The sequence below is a fragment of the Halichoeres trimaculatus genome, unplaced genomic scaffold (genome assembly GCF_033239565.1).
Source record: "Halichoeres trimaculatus isolate MK-OKI-2021-1 unplaced genomic scaffold, fHalTri1.1 fHalTri1_scaffold_13, whole genome shotgun sequence".
In the NCBI taxonomy this organism is placed as follows: domain Eukaryota; kingdom Metazoa; phylum Chordata; class Actinopteri; order Labriformes; family Labridae; genus Halichoeres; species Halichoeres trimaculatus.
The window spans coordinates 7,571,772-7,593,813 of NW_027437191.1; the positions used below are offsets into that span (position 1 = coordinate 7,571,772).

Sequence of the window (22,042 nt, forward strand, 5' to 3'; positions counted from 1 at the left end):
TGTATGTGTGCTCAGCAATGAAATTAGAACACTGACTGTTTTTTTCCCGGTGGTGTTATGACTGGGAGCACGACATCCAAACGCATAACATCTTGGTGCTCGTAAGCTCATCCAGTAGGTGGCGGTAATACAACGAATGCGGACGCCAACTACCTACAAACCCTACAGAAGAAGAAGATAAGGTTAACGTCTTCGAGTCTCGGAGAAACACACCGTCAACCAACTCGAAAAACCACCTTTAAAAAATAACATCAGCTTTAAGTTTTTCCTCATTTGACTCATGGATTTGAGGAGACGACCAGATTTCAGGATCTTAGAGATTAATTCGAGCGTCGGCTGCTCACTTCGGTTATCAGAGACATGGATGAACAAAGAACACCAACTGGATACGAAGAGGAGCTCCAGCTCCAAAGAGAACTACTGGATGTGATTTTAGTGCCTGAGATAAAGCCGCAAAGAGCAGGTTGGTTCTTGGAAATGTGTATGATAATGTTTTGTTGGAATCGAGCCAACAGCTAAGGTTCAAAGACATAAGACCTGATAAGATTTGGCCAAGTACCACTATAAATTACCCTGGAAATGTGGAAAATATAACTCAATGTAAATGTGTTGTGTCGAGAAGAAGGTGAAGCAAATTTTCTGTGTTGAAAAAAAAACAGATCGTACACCAAATATCAGCACACCGAGCAAAACAAATGGCTGCTCCGACTCCAGATAAAAGCCACTGGCAAATTATTAATGAATTCTCTTTATCTGCTGAATTGTTTTTCCAGGTTTTAACATTTGTCTCAGTGATTCTGCGTGTTACCTTCCCGGCTCGGTTTATGCCAGACTATCCTCATCAGATAAAACTTCATTGATAACCTCAAAATGTTTGAGGAGGATTCATCCCACTTTAACTCGTCAATCAAAGAGCTCCGTCTCATTCTTGAGCAGAAACTCGGGTCTACAGCAGAGTGGCCCCGTTTCGGTTTTGGCCGGTAAAGGCTTTGTCATTCCCGTTTGTCTGCTCGTAAGTGTAAACAAATCCACCAGCAGTGCTATGAATCACAATGAGAACCAGCACAGGCTGCATATCATCCATGCTAACAGGCTAGCTGTGGTGCTTCACATAAATATGGCGGCTTGTCTTTTTCTTAGATGGTGTCATTTTTTGCTGACTGGTCTCCGTTGTGTCTTACTGCCCTCCACTGGTCTGGTGGTATTTGAGATTAATTTATTTAGTGAGAAGTGGATATTTACATGGAGCCAGATAAGTGTCAAAATTTACAAATGAACAGCAACACCGCTATGTGTGTGAATGCATCATTGCAGCAATTAAAGCATTATTGTTTGTGAGATGAAATGTGAGTAGATATTTTGGTAACACTTTACTTTAGAGGTCCGCAAATTTCATCGCACTTAGGTAATAATTAGACAAAGTTTTTTCTTATTCCTTTGAAATTACTCCTGAAGTTTTGAAGGATTTGGTGAAAATTAGCACATAACTTCTGATCAGATTCTGTTTTGCAGTGCGCCTGTACTCTCAGCGTCTATCACAATCAGGGAAGGCCAATTCCCAACCCACTCTTGGTGAATATCACATCTGAAGCCTTCAGTTGTATCATGTAAAATATTATAGGCCTAATCATAAAGGTTTATCGTTTTGTATGAGATCTCAATTATGCATATCAACAAACGCGGTGCTAAAGAACTTGGTGAAATTAAATAACAAATAGCTAACTATCAACTGCTTATTGGGAAACTTAATTATTCACTTAACATTCCAAAGGTAAATATTAGAGGAAACAATGAAGCTAACTTCTGTATTCAAGAAATAAGCAACTATTTATCACCTGCTCCTCTGGAAATACCAGAAATGTTGGGATACTTCGAAAAACATTTTGTGGTGGGTTGTGATTTAATTTCAAATAAATTATTTGCTAATCGTCACCTTTTTACCTTCAGTTTAGTAAATTTCAAAGAAACTGGAAAAAAACAGTAACCCTCCAATTGTTCATATATTATTCAGTGCACAGCCCAATATTGTTTTCATTAAAATGAATTTAAAACACAGGCCTGATTTCCTTGACTTTGGGGTCCATTTTTGCCTGAGAGCTGTTGTCCCGCTAGCATCATGATGGTATCACTGTTTTCTCCACCAGCACACCGCAACAAGTGCTGTGTCATGCAGCTATGACTACACAATATAGCTATTTCAGTGAAAAACGCGGGTGCTCGTTTATTTATTCAATGATATTTGATTCCAATAGTGAACAAAAAAAAAATTAAGAAAGCACATTTATTTATTTTTTATTATTTATTTATTTTTTATTATTTATTTATTTGATAAACCAGGTTGAAAGAGTGCCTGCCCGTATGTGACACTCTGTTACGAACAGCGAATACACCCGTAAACAAACAGGGATAATATGATTGGTCAATACTAGTCAGCCTTCTATTGGTTGATCCACAAAAAATTTGAGAGCAGACGGAGATCTGTGAGCAAAGGACACAGTTTGAGCACGCGCAGCATTATAACTGAGCACGAGGAGACAGTTTGAGCATGAGCAGAGCAAATTTGAGCGCAAGGGCAGAGTTTTGAGAGACAATATCACAAAATCTGGGCATGAAATCAAAAAAATACTGCTCTCAAAACAATTAAAAATGCTCTTGATTTAAGATAGGATATTCATTCCATACTAAACTGGCAGTTTTGTGGCGTTGAAGAAGACAAGGTCTTTGATTTTTTTTGTTTTTGAAACCCTTTTCCCACAGATGCCGTCTAATGGTTATTGCGCTGCAGTCTGCACCAGTAAGGGCCTTGTGTATTTTTTTGGGTCTACCACTTGACTTTTTTGTTCCATAATGCTCAGGATCTTTAAAAAATGTAGAATGACTGTCTTATGCTGCGGCCACACTAAACGCGAACACACGAATTAACTCGCACGAATGGCCTGTCACGCGCCGCGTGAACGCCCGAGTCTCGCCGCTGGACTTTTTTGACAAGCTGAGGGGCGAACGCGCGTTAGCGCGGTACTGCGCATGTGGAGTAGAGAGCTCGTTCATTTAAAGACCGAAAGTCCAAAAGAGCAGCTGAAAAACAATGAGCTGTGGTTTCCAAAGCATGACAGGAGAGTGTGTGAAAGCTTTGGAGATCACAATCAAGGCCTGCTGCCTCTCCCTGGTAATCCACCAGCCCTGCTTGGCTGTTCCCTACGATCTCATCCTCGACCCCCCGAACCCCTAACCACCCGAACCCCCGACCCATGTTCCCGGAGGTCCTCCTGGGGATACTGAAGGGGTGGAGGAAAGAGAGGAGCACAGAGAACTTCCATCTTTTCCCCTGGCTCTGCCCCTGCCCCGCTCCTCCCTCCTCTCTATCAGGCTCAAAACTCCACTGAGGAAAACACAGTCGGACTCAGTGATAGCCCGTGCAGGCAAATCCAGCTGGGAACGAATGTTTACAGAACTTACATTCAAAACCTGTCTCCTCAGAGACTTTCAACCAAGCCTGCTCCTGTTTTTCCAGTCTGTAGAGTACACACATCGTATCGTATAACTCCGGATGATGACACACCACACAGATTGTTTTCTCCTCCATCCTCCGGCGGAGTTAGAGCCGGAGCAGGCGGCAATTGCCCCCCCAACGTTGTCAGAACAATGACGTCGTGGGGGAATATTTTGAACTCGAGCGAATTCGTGTCTACCACCCAAACGTGTGAACGCTCCAAATGCGCCGCCCGAGGCGAATCGGCGGCTAAACGCGTCTTTGCATTGACTTTGTATGTAATCGCGCCGCAAATTCGTGTTCGGTGTGGCCGCACCATTACTGTGTCCAACCTCAGCAGCAATGGCACGCTGTGAGAGGCCTTGCTTATGCAGCTCGTTAATCCAACCAGGTTCAGGAAGAGACAGCTTCTTAGCTTTAGCCATCAGGAGGACATGACTGTGTGAATGCCTGACAGAAAATGAACATTTTGAGCAGATTTTGGCTTTAACAGCCTGTGGTCTTAAACTTTAGATCAGCTGATAAACTATCTATTATTCATTTTTTTGTGTTTTTTTTTGTTTTAAATTCCAAATTCCAAATGTTTTTTTTGCACCCCCCCTTCTTGCTTTTGCATATTGTAGCTCTACTTAAAACCTCCTTAAGGTCCAAAGGTGCAAAATGTATATTCTAGCAATTTTTCAACTGTTCTTTAGATTTTGACCAGGTCTGTCTGTATCTGGTAGTGCCACCAATTTTCTGCAAATACAAAAAAGTGCAAAGAATTAAAAAAAATCTACAATAACAATAACTTTAAGTGCTTCAAGTAACATTCAGGTATGTCGACCATTTAACAAGTAAAAGTGCTGAATGCATTTTGTGCCTCAACACATATGTGCTCATAGAAAAGTGCCCACTAAAGTTCAATAAATCAGCGGTTTCAGAGGTTGAGTTTTGTTAGCACAAGTTTGTCAGCTTCAAGTGGGCAGGGACCAGTGGCTGCTGGGACTGAAAAACAGCCCTGGACTTTGATTCGGCCCAGCCCACAACAGCGACACGTTCCCTTTCATTGGCTCGTCAATTTAGCCTCCTTCTTCACTCCAATTTGTCAGTGCATTTTTTTTTTTTACTATTTAGCACTTTTCTATCACATTTTCAGCTTTGTTCACTTTTTCCTTCTTCAGCTTCAGCATTTCAACGCATTTGCTGCAAGGAAATGCAACTTCTCTAGTTTGGTTCCTTCTTCCTCCTCTGGTGGATTAAGAAGTCAAATGTTGATTCTTCTCTCTCATTTTTTCTTGTATGTGTATTTTGTGCATCCTCCAAGTTTCCAAGCTCTTTCTCCTCTTTTACAGGAATCACTACTCAAACTTTGCTTATGCACATTAAACCAATAAATTCTTTTTTTTCTTGTTCAGCAACTCAACTTTGATTCAACTGAGTTTACTCTCTGGTCAATTGAAACCAACATTGACAGCATCTTTATCGCTGAACCTCATTGAGCTGATTGTCACTGTCAGGTGTCTCTGTGTTGTTCTTTTACTCTCTATCTCTGGCCTCTGTGGTCTGTAATTCCATGCATTTGTCAGCACCCTTCATAAAAACTCAAACTCAGGCTTACTTTAGGTTACTCATCTTGCTTGAGGAAAATGGCATTGTACATTTTTACTTAGAGGCTGTTTGGGCACAGCTTCTCTCAGAGATACTCGTGCACCATGTGTTCAATGCTGCACATACTCCTCCTAAGTTATGATGTAGTTTCTTAAATATGCCTTTGAAATATATGAATCCATATCTTTGGTTAACAGATGTGTGTAAACAGGTGAACTCCACCTTCAGTTCTTCGTTCAGATCAATGTCTCAACAAGCAGGAGGCTCCTGTAATCATTTGTCCAGTATATGAGATTGTCATTACAGCTCAGCAGCAGAGATGAAAATAAACTTCCTGCGTTTTTCTTTCCTATTTGCTTTTCCATCAGGAAGATGATCTGATATCTCAATAATATTTGTTCACTGTGTCCTGCAGATATTCAGCTAGTAATGGTGAAGAAAGAGGAGCTTCCCCCTGAGCAGCAGGAGTGGAGCCCCTATCCAGACCAGGAGGATAATGAGTCCCCACTCATTAAAGAGGAACAGGAGGAACTGTGGATTGGTCAGGGCAGAGAGCAGCTTCAAGAACTGGAGGAGGCTGATACCAAGGTCCTGTTTCCTTCAGTCCATATGAAGAGTGAAAATGATGAAGAGGAACCTCAGTCCTCACTGCTTCATCGGAGACTAACTGACCATATGGAAACAGCAGCTGGAGGAGAGGACTGTGGAAGACCAGAACCAGAGAGGAGCTCAGGTCCAGAAAGAAATTTACAACCAGAGATTGAGGTTAAGATCGAAGCCTCCTCAGATTCTGGATCAGGGACTGAAGATGAGGCAGATGACTGGACGGAGACCAGGGACTGTCCTAAAAGATTAAAATCTACCACAAACAAAAAAGCACAGACTGTAGAGTCAAATAACAGTTGTCCCAAACCTGCTAAGACTAATGGTGTGGTTTCTCTGACAGAAAAGAGACCATTCAGCTGCTCAGAGTGTGGAAAAGTATTTGCTCGAAAAGGACTTCTGACAAAACATATGGATGTTCACTCCGAAGAAAAACCTTTCAGCTGTTCTGATTGTGGTAAAAGATTTAGTCTAAAAGCAAATCTGACGTCACATATGGTAACACACTCAAAATTAAAACCTTTCAGCTGCTCTGTATGTGGAAAAGGATTTGCTCGAAAAGGAGATCTGACTCGACATATGGTAATGCACATAAAAGAAAAACATTTAAGCTGTTCTGAATGTGGAAAAGACTTTTACCGAAAAGAGAATCTGGCTCAACATATGTTTGTTCACACCAAAGAAAAACCACACAGCTGTCCTGAATGTGGGAAAGGATTTAACCACATCGGAAACAGGAATAAACATTTATTTGTTCACACAAAAGAAAAACCTTATCGCTGTTCGTTGTGTGGAAAAAGATTTAGCCTCTTAGGAAATCTAAATAATCATCTGTATGTTCACAAAAAAGAAAAACCTTTTAACTGCTCTGAATGTGGGAAAGGATTTGCTCGAAAACAGAATCTGACTGCACACATGTTTGTTCACACGCAAGAAAAACCTCACAGCTGTCCTGAATGTGGGAAAGGATTTAACCTCATAGGAAATCTGAATAAACATCGGTATGTTCACACAAAAGAAAAACCTTATAGCTGTTCTGAATGTGGAAAAGGATTTAAAATACAAAGATATTTGACTTTACACATGATTGTCCATAGAAAAGATAAACCTCACAGCTCGTTTGACTGTGAGAAAAGATTTCAGCAGAAAAGAAATCTGACAACACATGACTGTTCATAAATAAAGGACTGTTTCTGATGACTGCTTGGTAAGACAAAGAGCCAAACCCAAGGTACTAGTGAGCTCCATCCCATTTTAAAAGGAAGCCTGGGTTGTCGTGGCAAACTGCATCAAAAGGAACCACACAGAGACCCATATCATTCATCCACAGAAAAATTTTCCCTCTTCTGAGGAGGAGGCCAATAATCACCTGCAACAATCAGAGGGCACAGTAAAAGTTATGATTTCCTCACCCTTTTTAGCACCATCTAGTGTCTTAGCATCAAAGTCATTATGTCTGGCCACACCCAACCAACATGACGAATGGCATTTTAAGAATGAGATCTCTTCTTAACAAAGATTTCTTATTGATGACCTGATTGTAGATGATAATATTGATTTTATGTTTTTTAACTGAAACATGGCTCAGCACTGATGGTTCTGTAACACTGCTTGAAGCCTCACCCCCTACGATTTCTTTTTACCCATTCTTTGGGAAAAGACAAAAGAGGAGAGGGTGTATTAAAGACATTTGATTTGATGATTTAAACTCTTTTGAATATCAATTATGTTTTTAGCTGTCCTGCCACTCTGTGTTTGACAGCCCACGGGAGTTTAAATTTTACATCTTATTTAAATATTTTAACATATTGTTTCTTTTAGCTTGGTTCTTTTATTTTCTTATCTTGAGTTTTAACATCTTATTTGACTTTCAGTGTTTCCTTATTAAAGTCTCCAGATAGTGTTTCTGCAGTTCCTCAGTTCATTTTAAATATGTTGTGCTTTTCTCATGAACTAGGGAGTGTGGGTTGGGTGGGGATGTGGGTTGGTGGTTTGAGGGTGGAGAGTTGTGTGTTGATGTGCGTTTTTATGGGGGCTTGTCGGGTCACTATGTTTTTAATTTTCTTTATGTCCAACACTTCCTGTGACCATTTTGTGTGTGTGAGAAATGCTATGTAAATAAAGTCTGATTGATTAATTGACTACTTGTATGGGGCCAGCAATGCAGCAAAACTATTTACAAATGTGTATTTCGATCTGTGTGTGTAACCAGATCCACAAATCGGTAAAGGAAATCTGTCTGTGTGTAACTACTTACTTAAATGTGAAAACAAAATCTGAATGTGTGTAAAATAAACAGTGTCTATTTTTAAAAAAAAATCTGTTTGTGTGTAAGATAAACTGTGTGTGTGTGTAGTCAGATCCACATATATGTAAAATACATCTGCAGCTGCGTAAACTGATCTGAAAGCATAGACAGGTCAGTAAATACATTCATCACTATGGAGGTGTGTGGTCTGTGAATATCTGGCCACTACATTGGATGTATTCTCACACGTGACTTTTGCTACACTCCTGCCGCAGACTTTGAACTAATTTTAACTTTCTATATGTAATTCTTTTATTCTGTACTTTTAGAATTTGTTTGTGGCTGCTAAAAGAGGCCATGATTAGGAAAAACTCTGAGAATGTCACCCATCCACAGGCTGCGGGGTACCCCCCTGTGGGTACAGATGGCAGTGCCCCGTTGCGCTTTCAGACATTTGCCGCCCATCTACAGCACGGCATCCACAGCAAAACACCAGCTCCATCACAACTCATCATTGGGGATTCGGAAAAAAATCCAAGTATCCTAGAACAGCGGTTCTCTAAATTTTTTCAGTGTTGTACCCCCTATGAAATGTGTTTTTTGGGTTGGGAAAAAAAGACAAAACATAGCGCTGCACTACCCATGTTTATTGGATATGATATATTCAGTTCATAAACTTGAACTTATATAGGATTCACACGTTGATTGAATAAATAGTTTTAAAGGAATTTTGCTTGGTTGTTATTTCTTGATAATACATTTTTTAATCTTGTGTACCTACATGCCCTTGCATACCCTAAGGGGTATGCATGAGAACCAAATTATGAAAGGTTATATCACTTCTTGAAGTTTCTGGAGGTGTGGCTAAAACCAAAACCGGTTTACAGACTAATAATCTTTGTGTTTCAGTTGTGACATACAAAATTGGAATGAAAAATTCCCTTTGATAGAAAACAAATAGATCAGTTAAAATACAGTATTTAGGAAATTGGCAAAAAAAAAAAAAGTAATAATTTAATTTTTTTTTTTTTTTAGAATTGAAACTTTGAAGGGGTGGGACAGCCTACTCTTAATAGAAAGTGACATGTACAGTGGGGAAATCAAGTATTAAATGCGTCAACTTTATTCTCATCACATTCATTTCCAAAGATGCAATTCAAACAAAATTTCTACCAGACATTGGTATTAACTCAGATAATCCACACATGAAAAGAAATCACAACGTTCAGGTCCACAAATAATGATTATGTGGAATTAAGTACAATAACACGGGAAAGAAGTATTACTTTTATAACTGAGACTCATCTAATACTTAGTGGAGAAGCCTTTGTTTGCAATTACCGTTTCCAGACGCTTCTTGTATGTTTTTAACTAATCGCCCACACTGCCCAGGTGTGATCTTGGCCCATTCCTCTGCACTGATTGTCTTTAAATCTGGAATCTGGAATCTGTTTTTTGTATTCGGTTAGTTTAGTTTTACCACAGGGGGTGGCCAGTCTCCATGTCTATAAATCCAACATGTGCAAAACAACAATTGCTGTCTTTTTACTCTTTGTCCAAAAACAGAGTTTAAATTCTCTCCAATCACAGAACTGTGCAGCCCTGCAAAGTTTGTCCTTTGGGAAATGTATCCATCTTCTTGAAGTCTAGAGTTTGTTCATTCTGTGGAGCAGCCTTATATTAACACAAAAAAACATCATTCAAGCATAATTATCACCAGATTTTATTTAACACCCTTCCAATGATGTAAACAATGTCTCCAACTCATAGTGAACATTTATGAATGCAGTCAATGTACAAAAAATTGAACACTGAACATTAGAAGAATTATCCAAACGGACCAAGTTTACAGAAAAATCAACATGAGTAGTCAGCTCTCTCTCTCTCTCTCTCTCTCTCTCTCTCTCTCTCTCTCTCTCTCTTTATATATATATATATATATATATATATATATATATATATGTGTGTGTGTGTGTGTGTGTGTGTGTGTGTGTGTGTGTGTGTGTGCATGGATGTTTTCCCATCTAATGGATGAATATAATATAGTATTACCCATTCATTTTGACATATATATATATATATATATATATATATATATATATATATATATATATATATATATATATATATATATATATATATATATATATATATATATATATATATATATATATATGTGTGTGTGTGTGTGTGTGTGTGTGTGTGTGTGTGTGTGTGTGTGTGTGTGCATGGATGTTTTCCCATCTAATGGATGAATATAATATAGTATTACCCATTCATTTTCTATGCCGGTCATTTTTGACCGGGGACACCACAGGTGTTTCAAAGTTGATTGGACCAGTCAAAATTCAATGAAAGTGGTAATCAGCAATTTTTTTATATTCAAATGCCTGGTGTGGAGGATATCATAAGACCTTGAGGCGATCAAAGGAAAAATTGATTTTTTTATGTTTGAATGAAGTTGTAAATCGGTCTGATTTGACCCGAACATCATAGAAGGGTTAACCCTTAAGTAGTGATGCCAGAAACTAGTGACACCCTGTGGTGAGTATACTCTAATAGCCCAATCAAAAAAAAACAAAAAAAAAACAGACATCAATAAACAAATAAAAAAAATGCCCTCAGATAATTAATGTAGCCAATATGTCAAAATAATTTGCCACTTCTCATGTCTGCATGTCATCATGGAGCTCGCCTGAGCAGCATTAGGAATTATTGAATTTTTTTTTTTTAGAATGTATGTGGCTTTCATCCTTTAACACTCCGAGCAGTGTTAGAGTATATATATATATATGTATATATTGCGACAAACAAGATTGCATAATTGTGACTTCAAAGATACCCTCTGAGACTGTCAGCTGTAAGCAGTCCATAGAACATGGTGATGTGGTGCTACATATTGATAATTCACCTTGAAGGTCTGGGTCGTGACAACCTTGAGACTTGAGATCACCCCTTCACATTGGGTCTGTCCTAAGCACAAAACATACTACATGACAAGTACATATAGAATCAAAACATCTACGTAATTCCATTATATTATATACTACGTTAGTGTTGTTGTATTGTAGCTGTAATGCCCACTCAGTCCAGTCGGCATTCACCTAAACATGAGTGCCACCCACCTTTAATAAACTGAAATGGAAGACGAACAGTGAGAGCACCATGCATTATTGCTAGGTGGACTGGCCCGGTGCATACTGAGAAATTTTCCCAAATTACTATGATATTTGTGAATTTTTGCAAGTTTTCAAATATTACCTACTACATTCTGAATTTCGGACAAATCAGTAGGCGCTGTAGTAAGTGGTTTGGAAAATGGTCAGTGAGTGAGTGCAGACATTGAGATTGGGCCAGAGAGAGAAAGAGGACAAAGAGAGCAAACACAACATTTCTGGCCACATGGAATAACATCAAACAGGAAAATGTATAAACTTTGAGCAGACTGAATCAGTTCATCATGTATTGTTTGAGTGCAGGGCATATGAAGAGGAAAGGAGGGAGTGTTGTTAGTGTTATTCTACTGATACAGACTCCACACCAGGAGGTGGCGGTAGTGCGGATTTGAGTTCGTTGTTATCCGCCAATCAAAGCAACCAGAAGAAGAGGTTTCCCGTCAGTAAACTCATGAAATGTTCCGAGATAAAGACAGCAGCGTTTAGTCTTCTTTTTCTTTTTTGACTCTTAGATGTGAGAAGACGTCCGGATTTCAGAAACTTAAAGGAGTGGTGGCTCAGAGACCTGGGAGAAAGAAGAACAACTTCCGGATACGAAGAGGAGCTCCAGCGCCAAAGAAAAGTACTTGATGTGATTTTCATCCCTGAGATAAAGCTGCACAGAGCAGGTTGGTTCCTAAAAATGTGTGTGACAATGTTTCGGAAAATCAAGTAAGAAGCTGAGGTTCATAGAAGAAAGAAAAGAATAGATTTAATTCATGCCAGAACGTTAAGTTTCTCTGGAAATGTCTAATCTAACCTCGGTTTGCTGTTTGAAGAAAGTGGGTTAATGTAGTTTCCCGTTTAAACAATACAGATTATAAACACAGAGTCACACAGCTGCTTGTGTTTACATGTGTGGGGGTTAAGAAGTCAGGAAGATTGTGGGAAATGCCCATGTCTGTTTCTGAAACGGAAAATGAAGCACATCGGCTATAGCGGCCATATTGGTAGTGGCAAGGGCTTCGCCTACAGCTATAGGGCGCCTGTCGAACACGTGACCCTGAGCTGAGCCTCTGATTGGGCGAGCTTGCGATCTTAGTATGCTCTGAACAGCCGAGTTAGAAAAAAATTCACCGCCGCACGCGAGTTTCCGAAACGTAGGAGGCTCCGCGATGGCTTATTAATATTCATAAATCTAGCGTTCTGATTCGTTCTTGAAGTACGTCACCTATCGCTGGAAGGTTGACTTGGGAGTTGTAGTCCTTATTGCATTCGTCCACTCCCGCCAATTTTTGTGTGTGGAAGAGCGGCATCTTCATCGAGGGTCCTAAACTGATGTAAGTTAAACCTTTCTTCTTTAAAAATCTGTGGAAATTAAATTTTGCTAATTACTTATATGGCAGAATCTCATCTTAAATTGGTCACCTATAAAAACTCAAGTTCAAGCTAGCAAGATGCATTGTGAACTTGTAAACAATGCTCCAGTTAATCCAAGTGTAATAAAATCAGGTCAACTGGACATAAATTTTGCTTGAAGACGTTTCGCCTCTCATCCGAAAGGCTTCTTCAGTTCTAGTTGAGGGTGTGGAGGCTCCAGTTACAAGTAAAAACCATGTTAGATTTTTGACTGTGAATCTCAGCTTAAATTGGTTCCCTGTAAAAATTCATTTTAAACTGGGAAGATATGCTACTTGGTTATACATATCCTTATGACAAGTCAAACCTGATGTCCTTATCATGTGTACAAGTGCTTGGCATATATGTTTTTAAAATGCAAATATGGTGAATGTGATACACACAATTCTATAACAAATGTAGAAATATATCTGTAACTAATACAATGTTCCTCAAATGTAAAAATTTTCATCCCATCTACAGATTCAGCCTACACTAGAGTATGGGAGTTAAGTGGTGCCACTTCTGTCAGAAGGAAGATGCTGGGGACATCTCAGAGCTTCTGCTTGAGGTTTGTTTAGAAATAAACTGCTAAGAAAGTACATTAATATCAGGTTATGCAGGTATGGGCCTTTAATGAGGTAAATAAGTGCACTAATGCACACCATAAAATATTTTAGGAAGCTGCGTAACAGCAATCCCCAAGCTTGCAGATAAAGGAAAAAGGCACTCCCCTTACTGGTAAATGCAATTGTTGGATTGTGTTTGAAACCTAGAATTCTTCGTTGTTCGCAGGCAGCTCTGCTATTAAAGCTAGTGTTGTTTTCATTATGAAATTTGTAAAATTATACTTTTAACTCTATACAGCTACCCTATCCTGAGGGCTATGAACACATTGTGTGCTCATACAAGACGTTGGAGCGGCCTGGTGACTTCAAATGCACCTTGAAGGTTAGGCTGAGCACCAGAGACGATCTTCAGACGTGGCTTAAGATCTTTCAGGATACCACACAAACCATCTGGCGTAAAGCAAAAACATATCCTGGCAAGAATGCTGTAGTCAAGGAGTACAGAGTAAGGACCATTAATGATGATGAATGTTATTTGTTTTTATGAATGTTTGAATAGTTTTTTGCCATACTGTCTTGAACATGATGTCAATCTCATTAGATCGAGCAAACTAAGCAGGGATGAAGATGATGAAAAGGCTGAAAGGCAGTTGGCAAGGCAGCCAGAGGTGCTCTGATGTGTACATTTTCAGTTTGTATCTCCAATAAAGGGTTTTTAATAGATTTACAGTACACATCAGAGCCTCGCAGTCTTTTGCCAATCCTCCACCCTGCTTTGTTTCCTATATGTGTATTGAAGCTTTTTGTATCTACTTAGGTTGACCTCCGATGCCATCACAATACTCGCCATGCCAACCTCAGCAGCATGCCCCAACAGTCGGAGTTGGGAGTTTGAATAAATGTAGAATTATATGCAGGATGTAATTTGGATGTGAGGGGGGCTTGATTTCACTGACTAAACTTTAAAAAATATACATTGAATATTTAATTTAAAGAAACTTAAACTATAAGGGCAATTAAATTTGTTTTTAGTTATTTTTATAGCTGATTGGCATTTGGTTAATAACTCCTTTAATCTCTCTCATTACAGAGTATATTACAAGATCTTCGAGAGGGAATATGGTGCTTCATCTGGAGAAAGGATGTGGGAAGACCTCCACAAACGAGTTGAGGCCTACAATGAGGAGCAGGGAGAGACCTGTGCCAAGATCTGCACAGAAGGCTCAAACACTGTAGTTGCTGTCTGCAGTCCATTGATGAAACGCGTACACAAACAGGTCTGTCACAGTGGCGAGTTGGTCTTCATAGACTCATCAGGGAACTGTGACAACATGAACAGCAGAATCTTCCTCCTCCTCCGTGTTCCAACACACGTGACCTCAACAACTTTGTACTCTGTTTCCTTGCAAAATAGGAAACCATGAACAGGGAGCTGATGTCCATCCGGCTGGGGGTGAGCAAGAGCACAGAATCGGTAAAGGTGAGCCAGAGGACGAAGCCTGTGGGGATGAACCAGAGGAGGGAGCTGGGTCTATCGCTGGGGAAGCTTCAGCAACTGGAGCAGGGGGCAAACAGGAACTGGAGGCTGGCCTCAAAGCTATGTTTGAGGAGTTAGCTCAGAAGCTGAGAGAGGATGAAATGTTTGAGGCTCCAATTCAAACTCTTCTCTCCAGCTACAAGAAAATAAAGACTGACAGTGGCTTGATCTCTGCATGCTTTTCCTTCGGAAAAGAGAGACTCCATACAAGAGCTGCTACAAACACAACTGTAAAACTTCTGAAGTTAAGATCGAGGAGATGTTTACAAACGAGCACATCAATTGGTGTGCAACCCACTGCTGTGGCAAGGCGGAAGGCCCCACTGGGTGGCAGACGTGCCCTCCAAACAGGACGGCCACCTAAAAGAGTCCGGAGGGAACATGGGTACGGCAAGGTTAAGGAAGGGGGTGGTGTGCTGCCTAAAAGACCAGCACCGCATTCATTGTCTCAGTGTGTGGCTGATGGGGTGGCCCTGGGTGGCAGCCATTCTAAGAAATAAATCGCTGTGATGTACTGCTGTTCATAGTTAAGTTGTGTTGTTTGTTTTGTTTTGTTTTTTTTTTACAACAAATTGTGAATGTGCTGTCATTCATTTTTGGAGGCAGCTCTTTCTCCCATGGTGCATTGCTTTTTGTAGTAATTTATTGTATCACAAAAACAGCACATTATTGTTCAAATTTAGTCACATTTTACAACAAAGCTTACAGTCTGTATAAGCATGAGGGCAAGGCTGACAGTGCAGGGAGAGCAGCAGGCGTGAGGCGGGAGACATCAGTCCAAGATAAGTATAAATAAAGTAAAAGTATAAATGGGTATAAAATTGGTATAGACATCAGTCTAAGATAAGTATAAATGTATAAAGAAAGTTAAATTAAAGTATAAATGGGTATAAAGTTGGTATTGACATCAATCTAAGATAAGTATAAATTAAATTATAAATAGTGCGATTATTCTGGAAGTATCATACACTTAAGCCCAAAATTATTCATACCCCTGTAAAATTGTCGAATACAAGGGATTTCTTTATTATTTCACTCACAAATTAGTATTTCAGCACAGTTTTTACTTAGATACACAAAAGAAAGTTTGAAGTCATAACCAGTTTGTTTTTAGGTAGAAAATATACATAAACATCTTTAACAGGGTGAAAACAAAAAATCACACTGTCCAAAATTATTCATATTCCCAGTGATACAAAGACCAGCAGCTACAGTCAGTGTACAGTACAGTGTCCTATCTAAGTAAAACCTGTCGTGAAATACTAATTTGTGAGTGAAAAAAATAAAGAAATCCCTTGTATTTGACAATTTTACAGGGGTATGAATAATTTTGGGCTTGAGTGTATGTACGCGAGTGCAATGCGGACTACCACTTCCGACGCGGAAGTGTGTGATGGGTGACGTACTTCAAGAACGAATCAGAACGGGTGCTTCAAGAATGAATCAGAACGCTAGATTTATGAATATTAATGAGCCATCGGGGAGCCTCCTATGTTTCGGAAACTCGCCCCCCGTACAGTGTGTGCTGATAGTAAAATAGCGATTCAGACTGGAGACGTTTTTTGAACCAGGCTGTAAATAGGTTAATTTCTGCTCTGAAAACGTCTTTTTTTAGCTTGGTGTGAATGCAACTTCGAGTACTTTTGGAGCCAGCCTCAAGCGAACACTCGAGAAACAGCAAATTTTAGCACTTCAGCATTGTCTTATATTCATTATATTTATAGAATGGAGGTCGCTGCTTGGAAATGCCACAATCTTTAGCGAGAATTAACTCTAACTAGCTGACAAGCTAACTGTTACGACCAGTTGTGACCCAGTTATTAGCTGGCCTTGAAATTGTTTCTGAGGAAAGTGATGACGCTTTTGACATACTACAAAATGTGATATATTATTTTCTGTAGTCGTAGTATGACACTGAAGGGTGTGCTAAAATCAAACAGGCGTGTATGTACTTTTAAGTTTAAAGCAAACCTGATTAAACTTAAATCAGCGCCGTCTTCCTCATGAACGTAGACCAAGGGCGTCAGCAGCATTTTTTTTTTTTTTTGGGGGGGGGGGGGGGGGGGGGGTTAGTGGTGCTCTGGTGCGATTTTTAATCTTTTTTTAAGATTTACCCCCTCCTTCTTGTCTATTGTGTGTTGTTCCAAGAAATGGAAATAAGAATAAAATTTTAGCTTTTATTCCATTTCATTATTCATTTTCACAATTTCACAGTTAACTCAAAAGTAGGGTATGCGGGAAAGGGCAGGTGTGATAAGTGGCAGTGGCAGCCTCATGTGTGACCTGCTGGCAATTGCCAACGGTTTCACACATAAGGACCGTGCAGAGCTAGCTGCTGCGGCACCTGCCAGTAGCTGCCAGTAATGTACTGACCTATCTTGTTATTTTCCTGGCAGTTTTGCTGGCACCTCACTTCATAAGTCATCATAGTAAGACTGATCAACGCCCCCAAGAGGCAGAGGTCAGTGACTCCAGGCCACCTCTGTTCAAACCTATATATATTACTTTATGAAATCCTAAATGCCCCAAGGAGGCAAAGGCCAGCAACTGCAGCAAAATCCCCTGCCTCCACTTTTAAGAAGAGAAACTGCATATGTGATGTTTTCTGTGATCAGGAGAGATAACGGCTTTTACTTTTATTGTTATATTGGACTAGTGTGACCGCTGTCTGTACTCTCCAGCAGGGGAGCGTAGTCACATCACTCTTCATCCCAAGCTGCTTTCTAAGTGCCTGAAAGTGAGTGAAAGTCGAGCCAAGCTTCACCCTAACTGAGTAAAACACTTTATCTGGTTGGCGTTTCGTTTCGGTTTGGTTTCACTTTGCTCTGTGCTACATCCGCTATCGTAGCTGCTCAGGATAGCTTCTTTCTTTTGCTAATCAACACGCAAAGTCACTTGCACACTGGACGCACTGTGATTGGCTGATGTTACCACGTTTTTTCATCCTGACACAACCAAAACATCAACATACAGGCTGAGGAGAGGGTTTGAGTCAGACACTGACACACATGTATAGAGGCTCAGAAGTGAGGATTGAGCAGGATTATGCCTGTAAAATTTGACATTTTTGACTACCTTTATGATCATCATACGTGAATATTTAGTGTTCTTCTTCACCCTGATCAAATGCTATAGCTCCAAATCTTTAAGAGTTATTTCATTTCTTTCCTCTCTAGATATCATGTACACAAGATGCTGCTGTATTTTAATTCCCTCTTCCTTCTCTGGAGAATTGAGAAGTCAAATGTTGATTCTTGTCTTTCTTTTTTCTTGCACGTCCTTTTCTCATCCTCTAAAGCCGCGTTTCCACCAAGCAGACCGGTTCGGTTTGTCTCGGTACGGTGCGCTTTTTGCGGCGTTTCCACTGCCTTATACCGGGACAGATCCCTAAAAAACGAGACGACCCGACCTACTTTTGTGGGACCCTTTCGTATGGGTGCCAGACTGAACCAATCCGCTCTCGGAATGTGGAGCAACACACTGCAGACCGTTGATTGGTCAAAAGAATCGTCACTTACCCTAACAGCGGCTGTGTTTCTCCTGGCGGCACACAGACGTCTCTGAAACGAAGCTTGATTGTTCTTTGTATCAAAGAGCTACATGCCAATCACAGAGAGGACAAAATGCTGCATGTCTTCCACCCGTGCTCTTTGTTTACTGTGTCACAATTTTCTTCTTTGTTGGATTTAATATCGGGGTAAACTGCTACAGGGTCGCGCTATTGTTTAACAGCTGCGGCTTCCGGCATCTGGCTTACACACCGCCCACCACGAGAGGGCACAGTTTGCTGTGGAAACGCAAACAGGATCAGGCTAAACTGTACCAAACCGTGACGTCACCCGTCTGTTTCTGAAATGGAAAATGAAGCACATCGGCTAAAGCGGCCATTTTAGCTGCGTTTCCACCAAGCAGTCCGGGTCGGTTCAGTACGGTTCAGGACGGTTTGGGACAGTTAAGTCTGATCCCATTTGCGTTTCCACAGCAAACTGTGCCCTCTCTTGGTGGGCGGTGTGTAAGCCGGATGCAGAAAGTCGCAACTGGTAAACAATAGCGCAACGCCGTAGCAGCTTACCCCGCTATTAAATCCAACAAAGAAGAAAACGCGACACAGTAAACAAAGAGCACGGATGGAAGACATGCAGCATTTAGTCCTCTCTGTGATTTTTATGTAACTCTTTGATACAAAGTGCAATCAAGCTTCGTTTCAGAGAAGTCTGTGTGCGGCCAGGAGAAACACAGCCGCTGTCGGGGTAAGTGACGATTCTTTTGACCAATCAACGGTCTGCAGTGTGTTGCTCCACCTCCCGAGAGCGGATCGGTTCAGTCTGGTACCCATACGAAAGGGTCCCAAAAAAGTGGGACGGCTCGTCTCGGTTTTTAGGGATCCGTTCCGGGATGAGTCAGTGGAAACGCCACTAAAAGCGCACCGTACCGAGACGAACCGACCCGGACTGTATGGTGGAAACGCGGCTTAAGAGGCTTTTTCTCTTTTTATGGGAATCAATACTCACACTCACTCTATTTTCTGATCCATTGAAGCCAACAATGATAACAACTTTTCGGTCTACGGTCTACAACTTTCACAATTCTTCGAATTTTCACACTAACAAACTTACTCACTTTAGGTTACTTATCTTGCTTGAGTACAAATTACATTTTACATTTATATTTAGAGGCTGTTTGGGCAAAGCTTCTCCCAGAGATACTCGTGCCCCATGTGTTCAACACTGCACATGCTCCTCCCGAAAATTGATCTCGTTTCTTAAACTTATCTTCAAAATATATGAATCCATATCTTTGGTTAAAAGATATTTGTAAACAGGTGAACTACACCTTCAGTTCCTCTTTGAGATCAATGTCTCAACAAGCAGGAGGCTCCTGTAATCATTTGTCCAGTATATGAGATTGTTATTACAGTTCAGCAGCAGTGCTGAAAATAAAGATCCTGAGTTTTTTCTTTCAGATTTGCTTTTCCATCAGGAAGATGATCTAATATCTCTTTAATATTTGTTCACTGTGTCCTGCAGATATTCAGCTAGTAATGGTGAAGAAAGAGGAGCTTCCCCCTGAGCAGCAGGAGAGGAGCCCCTATCCAGACCAGGAGGATAATGAGTTCCCACTCATTAAAGAGGAACAGGAGGAACTGTGGATCGGTCAGGGCAGAGAGCAGCTTCAAGAACTGGAGGAGGCTGATACCAAGGTCCTGTTTCCTTCAGTCCATATGAAGAGTGAAAATGATGGAGAGAAACCTGAGTCCTCACTGCTTCATCAGAGACTAACTGACCATATGGAAACAGCAGCTGGAGGAGAGGACTGTGGAAGACCAGAACCAGAGAGGAGCTCAGGTCCAGAAAGAAGTGTAAAACCAGAGATTGAATCAGGGCCTGAAGCCTCCTCAGATTCGGGATCAGGGACTGAAGATGAGGCAGATGACTGGACGGAGACCAGAGACTGTCTTAAAAGATTAAAATCTGCCACAAACAAAAGAGCAGAGACTGTAAAGTCACACAATTGCCCCGAGCCTGATGAAACCAGTCATATGGTTTCTCTCAGCAAAAAGAGGCCTTTCATCTGCTCAGAGTGTGGGAAAGAATTTAATGTTAAAAGTAATTTGACAAGACACATGTTAGTTCACTCAAAACAAAAACTATTCAGTTGTTCTGAATGTGGAAAAAGATTTAAACGAAAAGAACATCTGACTAAACACATGTTTGTCCACACCAAAGAAAAACTTTTCAGCTGCTCTGAGTGTGGGAAACAATTTTGCAGTAAAGAAAACCTGACTGCACATATGTTTATCCACACCAAAGAAAAACCTTACAGCTGTTTGGAATGTGGGAAAGGATTTAACCGGAAAGGAAATCTTGCAGCACATATGTTGGTTCACTCAAAAGAAAAACCTTTCTGCTGTTCTGAATGTGGGAAAGGGTTTAACTTTAAAGGGAATCTAACTTCACATATGTTAATTCACGCAAATGAAAAACTTCACAGATGTTCTGAATGTGGGAAAAGGTTTAACCGTAAAGATAATCTGACTTCACATATGGCTTTACACTCAAAAGAAAAAGCTTTCAGCTGTTCTGAATGTGGGAAAAGATTCAACCACAAAGCTGGTGTTACCAACCATATGCTTATTCACTTAAAAGAAAAACCTTTTAGCTGCTCTGATTGTGGGAAAGAAGTCTGACTGCACACATGATTGTTCACACCAAAGAAAGATCTCACAGCTAATCTGATAGTGGGAAAGGAGTTACAAAGTTAGTCTGATAACACGTGGGTGTTCACAAATGAAAGACAACACTCAGCTGCTTTGAGCGTGGTGTTAGGGTTCCTCTTAAGCTGACTTTGGAGCTTCACATGTCAACCTGGAGTTAGGGGGACACCTCCTCAGCAGCTCTGAATGAAGCTGATTCTCTTTGTACTCAGTGTTATAGAGTTATGTGTCATTGAATGTTTTTAAAAAGTGAATGAAATCTTGAAATAAACCTATGTGGCTATAAATGTACATATAACTGTCTTCATTTGTAGTGAGCAAGGTGTAATAGAAAACAGGATGAGTTTGAGGGTATGAATGTAAACTTGCTGCACAGGTATCAGATGAAATAACTGCCACAGCAAGCTCTGAATCCAAAATGAAGGAAAAAGGACAACTCATGTGGCTGAAACATTGATAATTGAGAAAACACCCAACACAAAAAAAATCTATTAGGTGTGTTAAGTCTTAAAGCATCAGTGGTGCCAGACTGTAGTGATGTGATTTCTGTGAATAAACAAAACAAACAAATCATTGGGGTGGACGAATTAAAACAAATTACTGACTAAAAAGATTATTTCATTTCTCAACTTCCAATGTACTTTCCTCTTTCTTTGTCTTGTGTTTGTGCACACCAAGCTATAAAAACTGACTTTTATGGCATCAGAAAGCATATTTACAGCCTGGTTTAAAAAACGGCTTGGGTCTGAAACATAGACTGTATAAAACATGGACGTAGTCTCACTGACGTCACCCGTCTGTTTCTGAAATGGAAAATGAAGCACATCGGCTATAGCGGCCATTTTAGCTGCGTTTCCACCAAGCAGTCCGGGTCGGTTCAGTACGGTTCCGGACGGTTTGGGACAGTTAAGTCTGATCCCGTTTGCGTTTCCACAGCAAACTGTGCCCTCTCTTGGTGGGCTGCGTGTAAGCCGGATGCTGGAAGCTGCAGCTGGTAAACAATAGCGCAACGCCGTAGCAGCTTACCCCGCTATTAAATCCAACAAAGAAGAAAACGCGACACAGTAAACAAAGAGCACGGATGGAAGACATGCAGCATTTAGTCCTCTCTGTGATTTTCACGTAGCTCTTTGATACAAAGTGCAATCAAGCTTCGTTTCAGAGAAGTCTGTGTGCTGCCAGGAGAAATGCAGCCGCTGTCGGGGTGAGTGACGATTCTTTTGACCAATCAACGGTCT

The 22,042-nt window shown here is 40.5% G+C and overlaps 1 protein-coding gene and 1 long non-coding RNA gene across 6 annotated transcripts; both read left to right on the forward strand.

The window, feature by feature from the left end:
• Positions 1–128: 128 nt before the first annotated feature.
• Positions 129–21,157, forward strand: LOC141801677 (uncharacterized). Of its 5 annotated transcripts, none has more exons than XM_074684818.1 (3): positions 11,469–11,546; positions 11,620–11,775; positions 19,618–21,154. In XM_074684818.1, exon 3 carries the CDS (start codon positions 19,632–19,634, stop codon positions 20,775–20,777), a length of 1,146 nt encoding a protein of 381 aa, XP_074540919.1. In that variant the 5' UTR covers positions 11,469–11,546; positions 11,620–11,775; positions 19,618–19,631; the 3' UTR covers positions 20,778–21,154. The 5 variants fall into 5 exon arrangements, with proteins under 5 accessions (XP_074540918.1, XP_074540917.1, XP_074540919.1 ...); XM_074684819.1 differs by lacking the exon at positions 11,469–11,546 and adding an exon at positions 16,987–17,051 and having other exon boundaries at positions 11,553–11,775; positions 19,618–21,157; XM_074684817.1 differs by lacking the exons at positions 11,469–11,546; positions 11,620–11,775 and adding an exon at positions 129–463 and having other exon boundaries at positions 19,618–21,156.
• On the forward strand, positions 13,361–15,398 carry LOC141801683 (uncharacterized). Its single transcript, XR_012599421.1, has 3 exons — positions 13,361–13,558; positions 14,144–14,330; positions 14,468–15,398. It is a non-coding gene; the product is annotated as an uncharacterized LOC141801683 (long non-coding RNA).
• Positions 21,158–22,042: the final 885 nt, after the last annotated feature.

Bases quoted from the DNA above. Each gene is read 5' to 3' on its own strand.
- LOC141801677 (XM_074684816.1), top strand. From the start codon at position 361: ATGGATGAACAAAGAACACCAACTGGATACGAAGAGGAGCTCCAGCTC. The intron at 464-5,495 runs GTTGGTTCTTGG...TGTGTCCTGCAG, and splicing joins GATAAAGCCGCAAAGAGCAG to ATATTCAGCTAGTAATGGTG.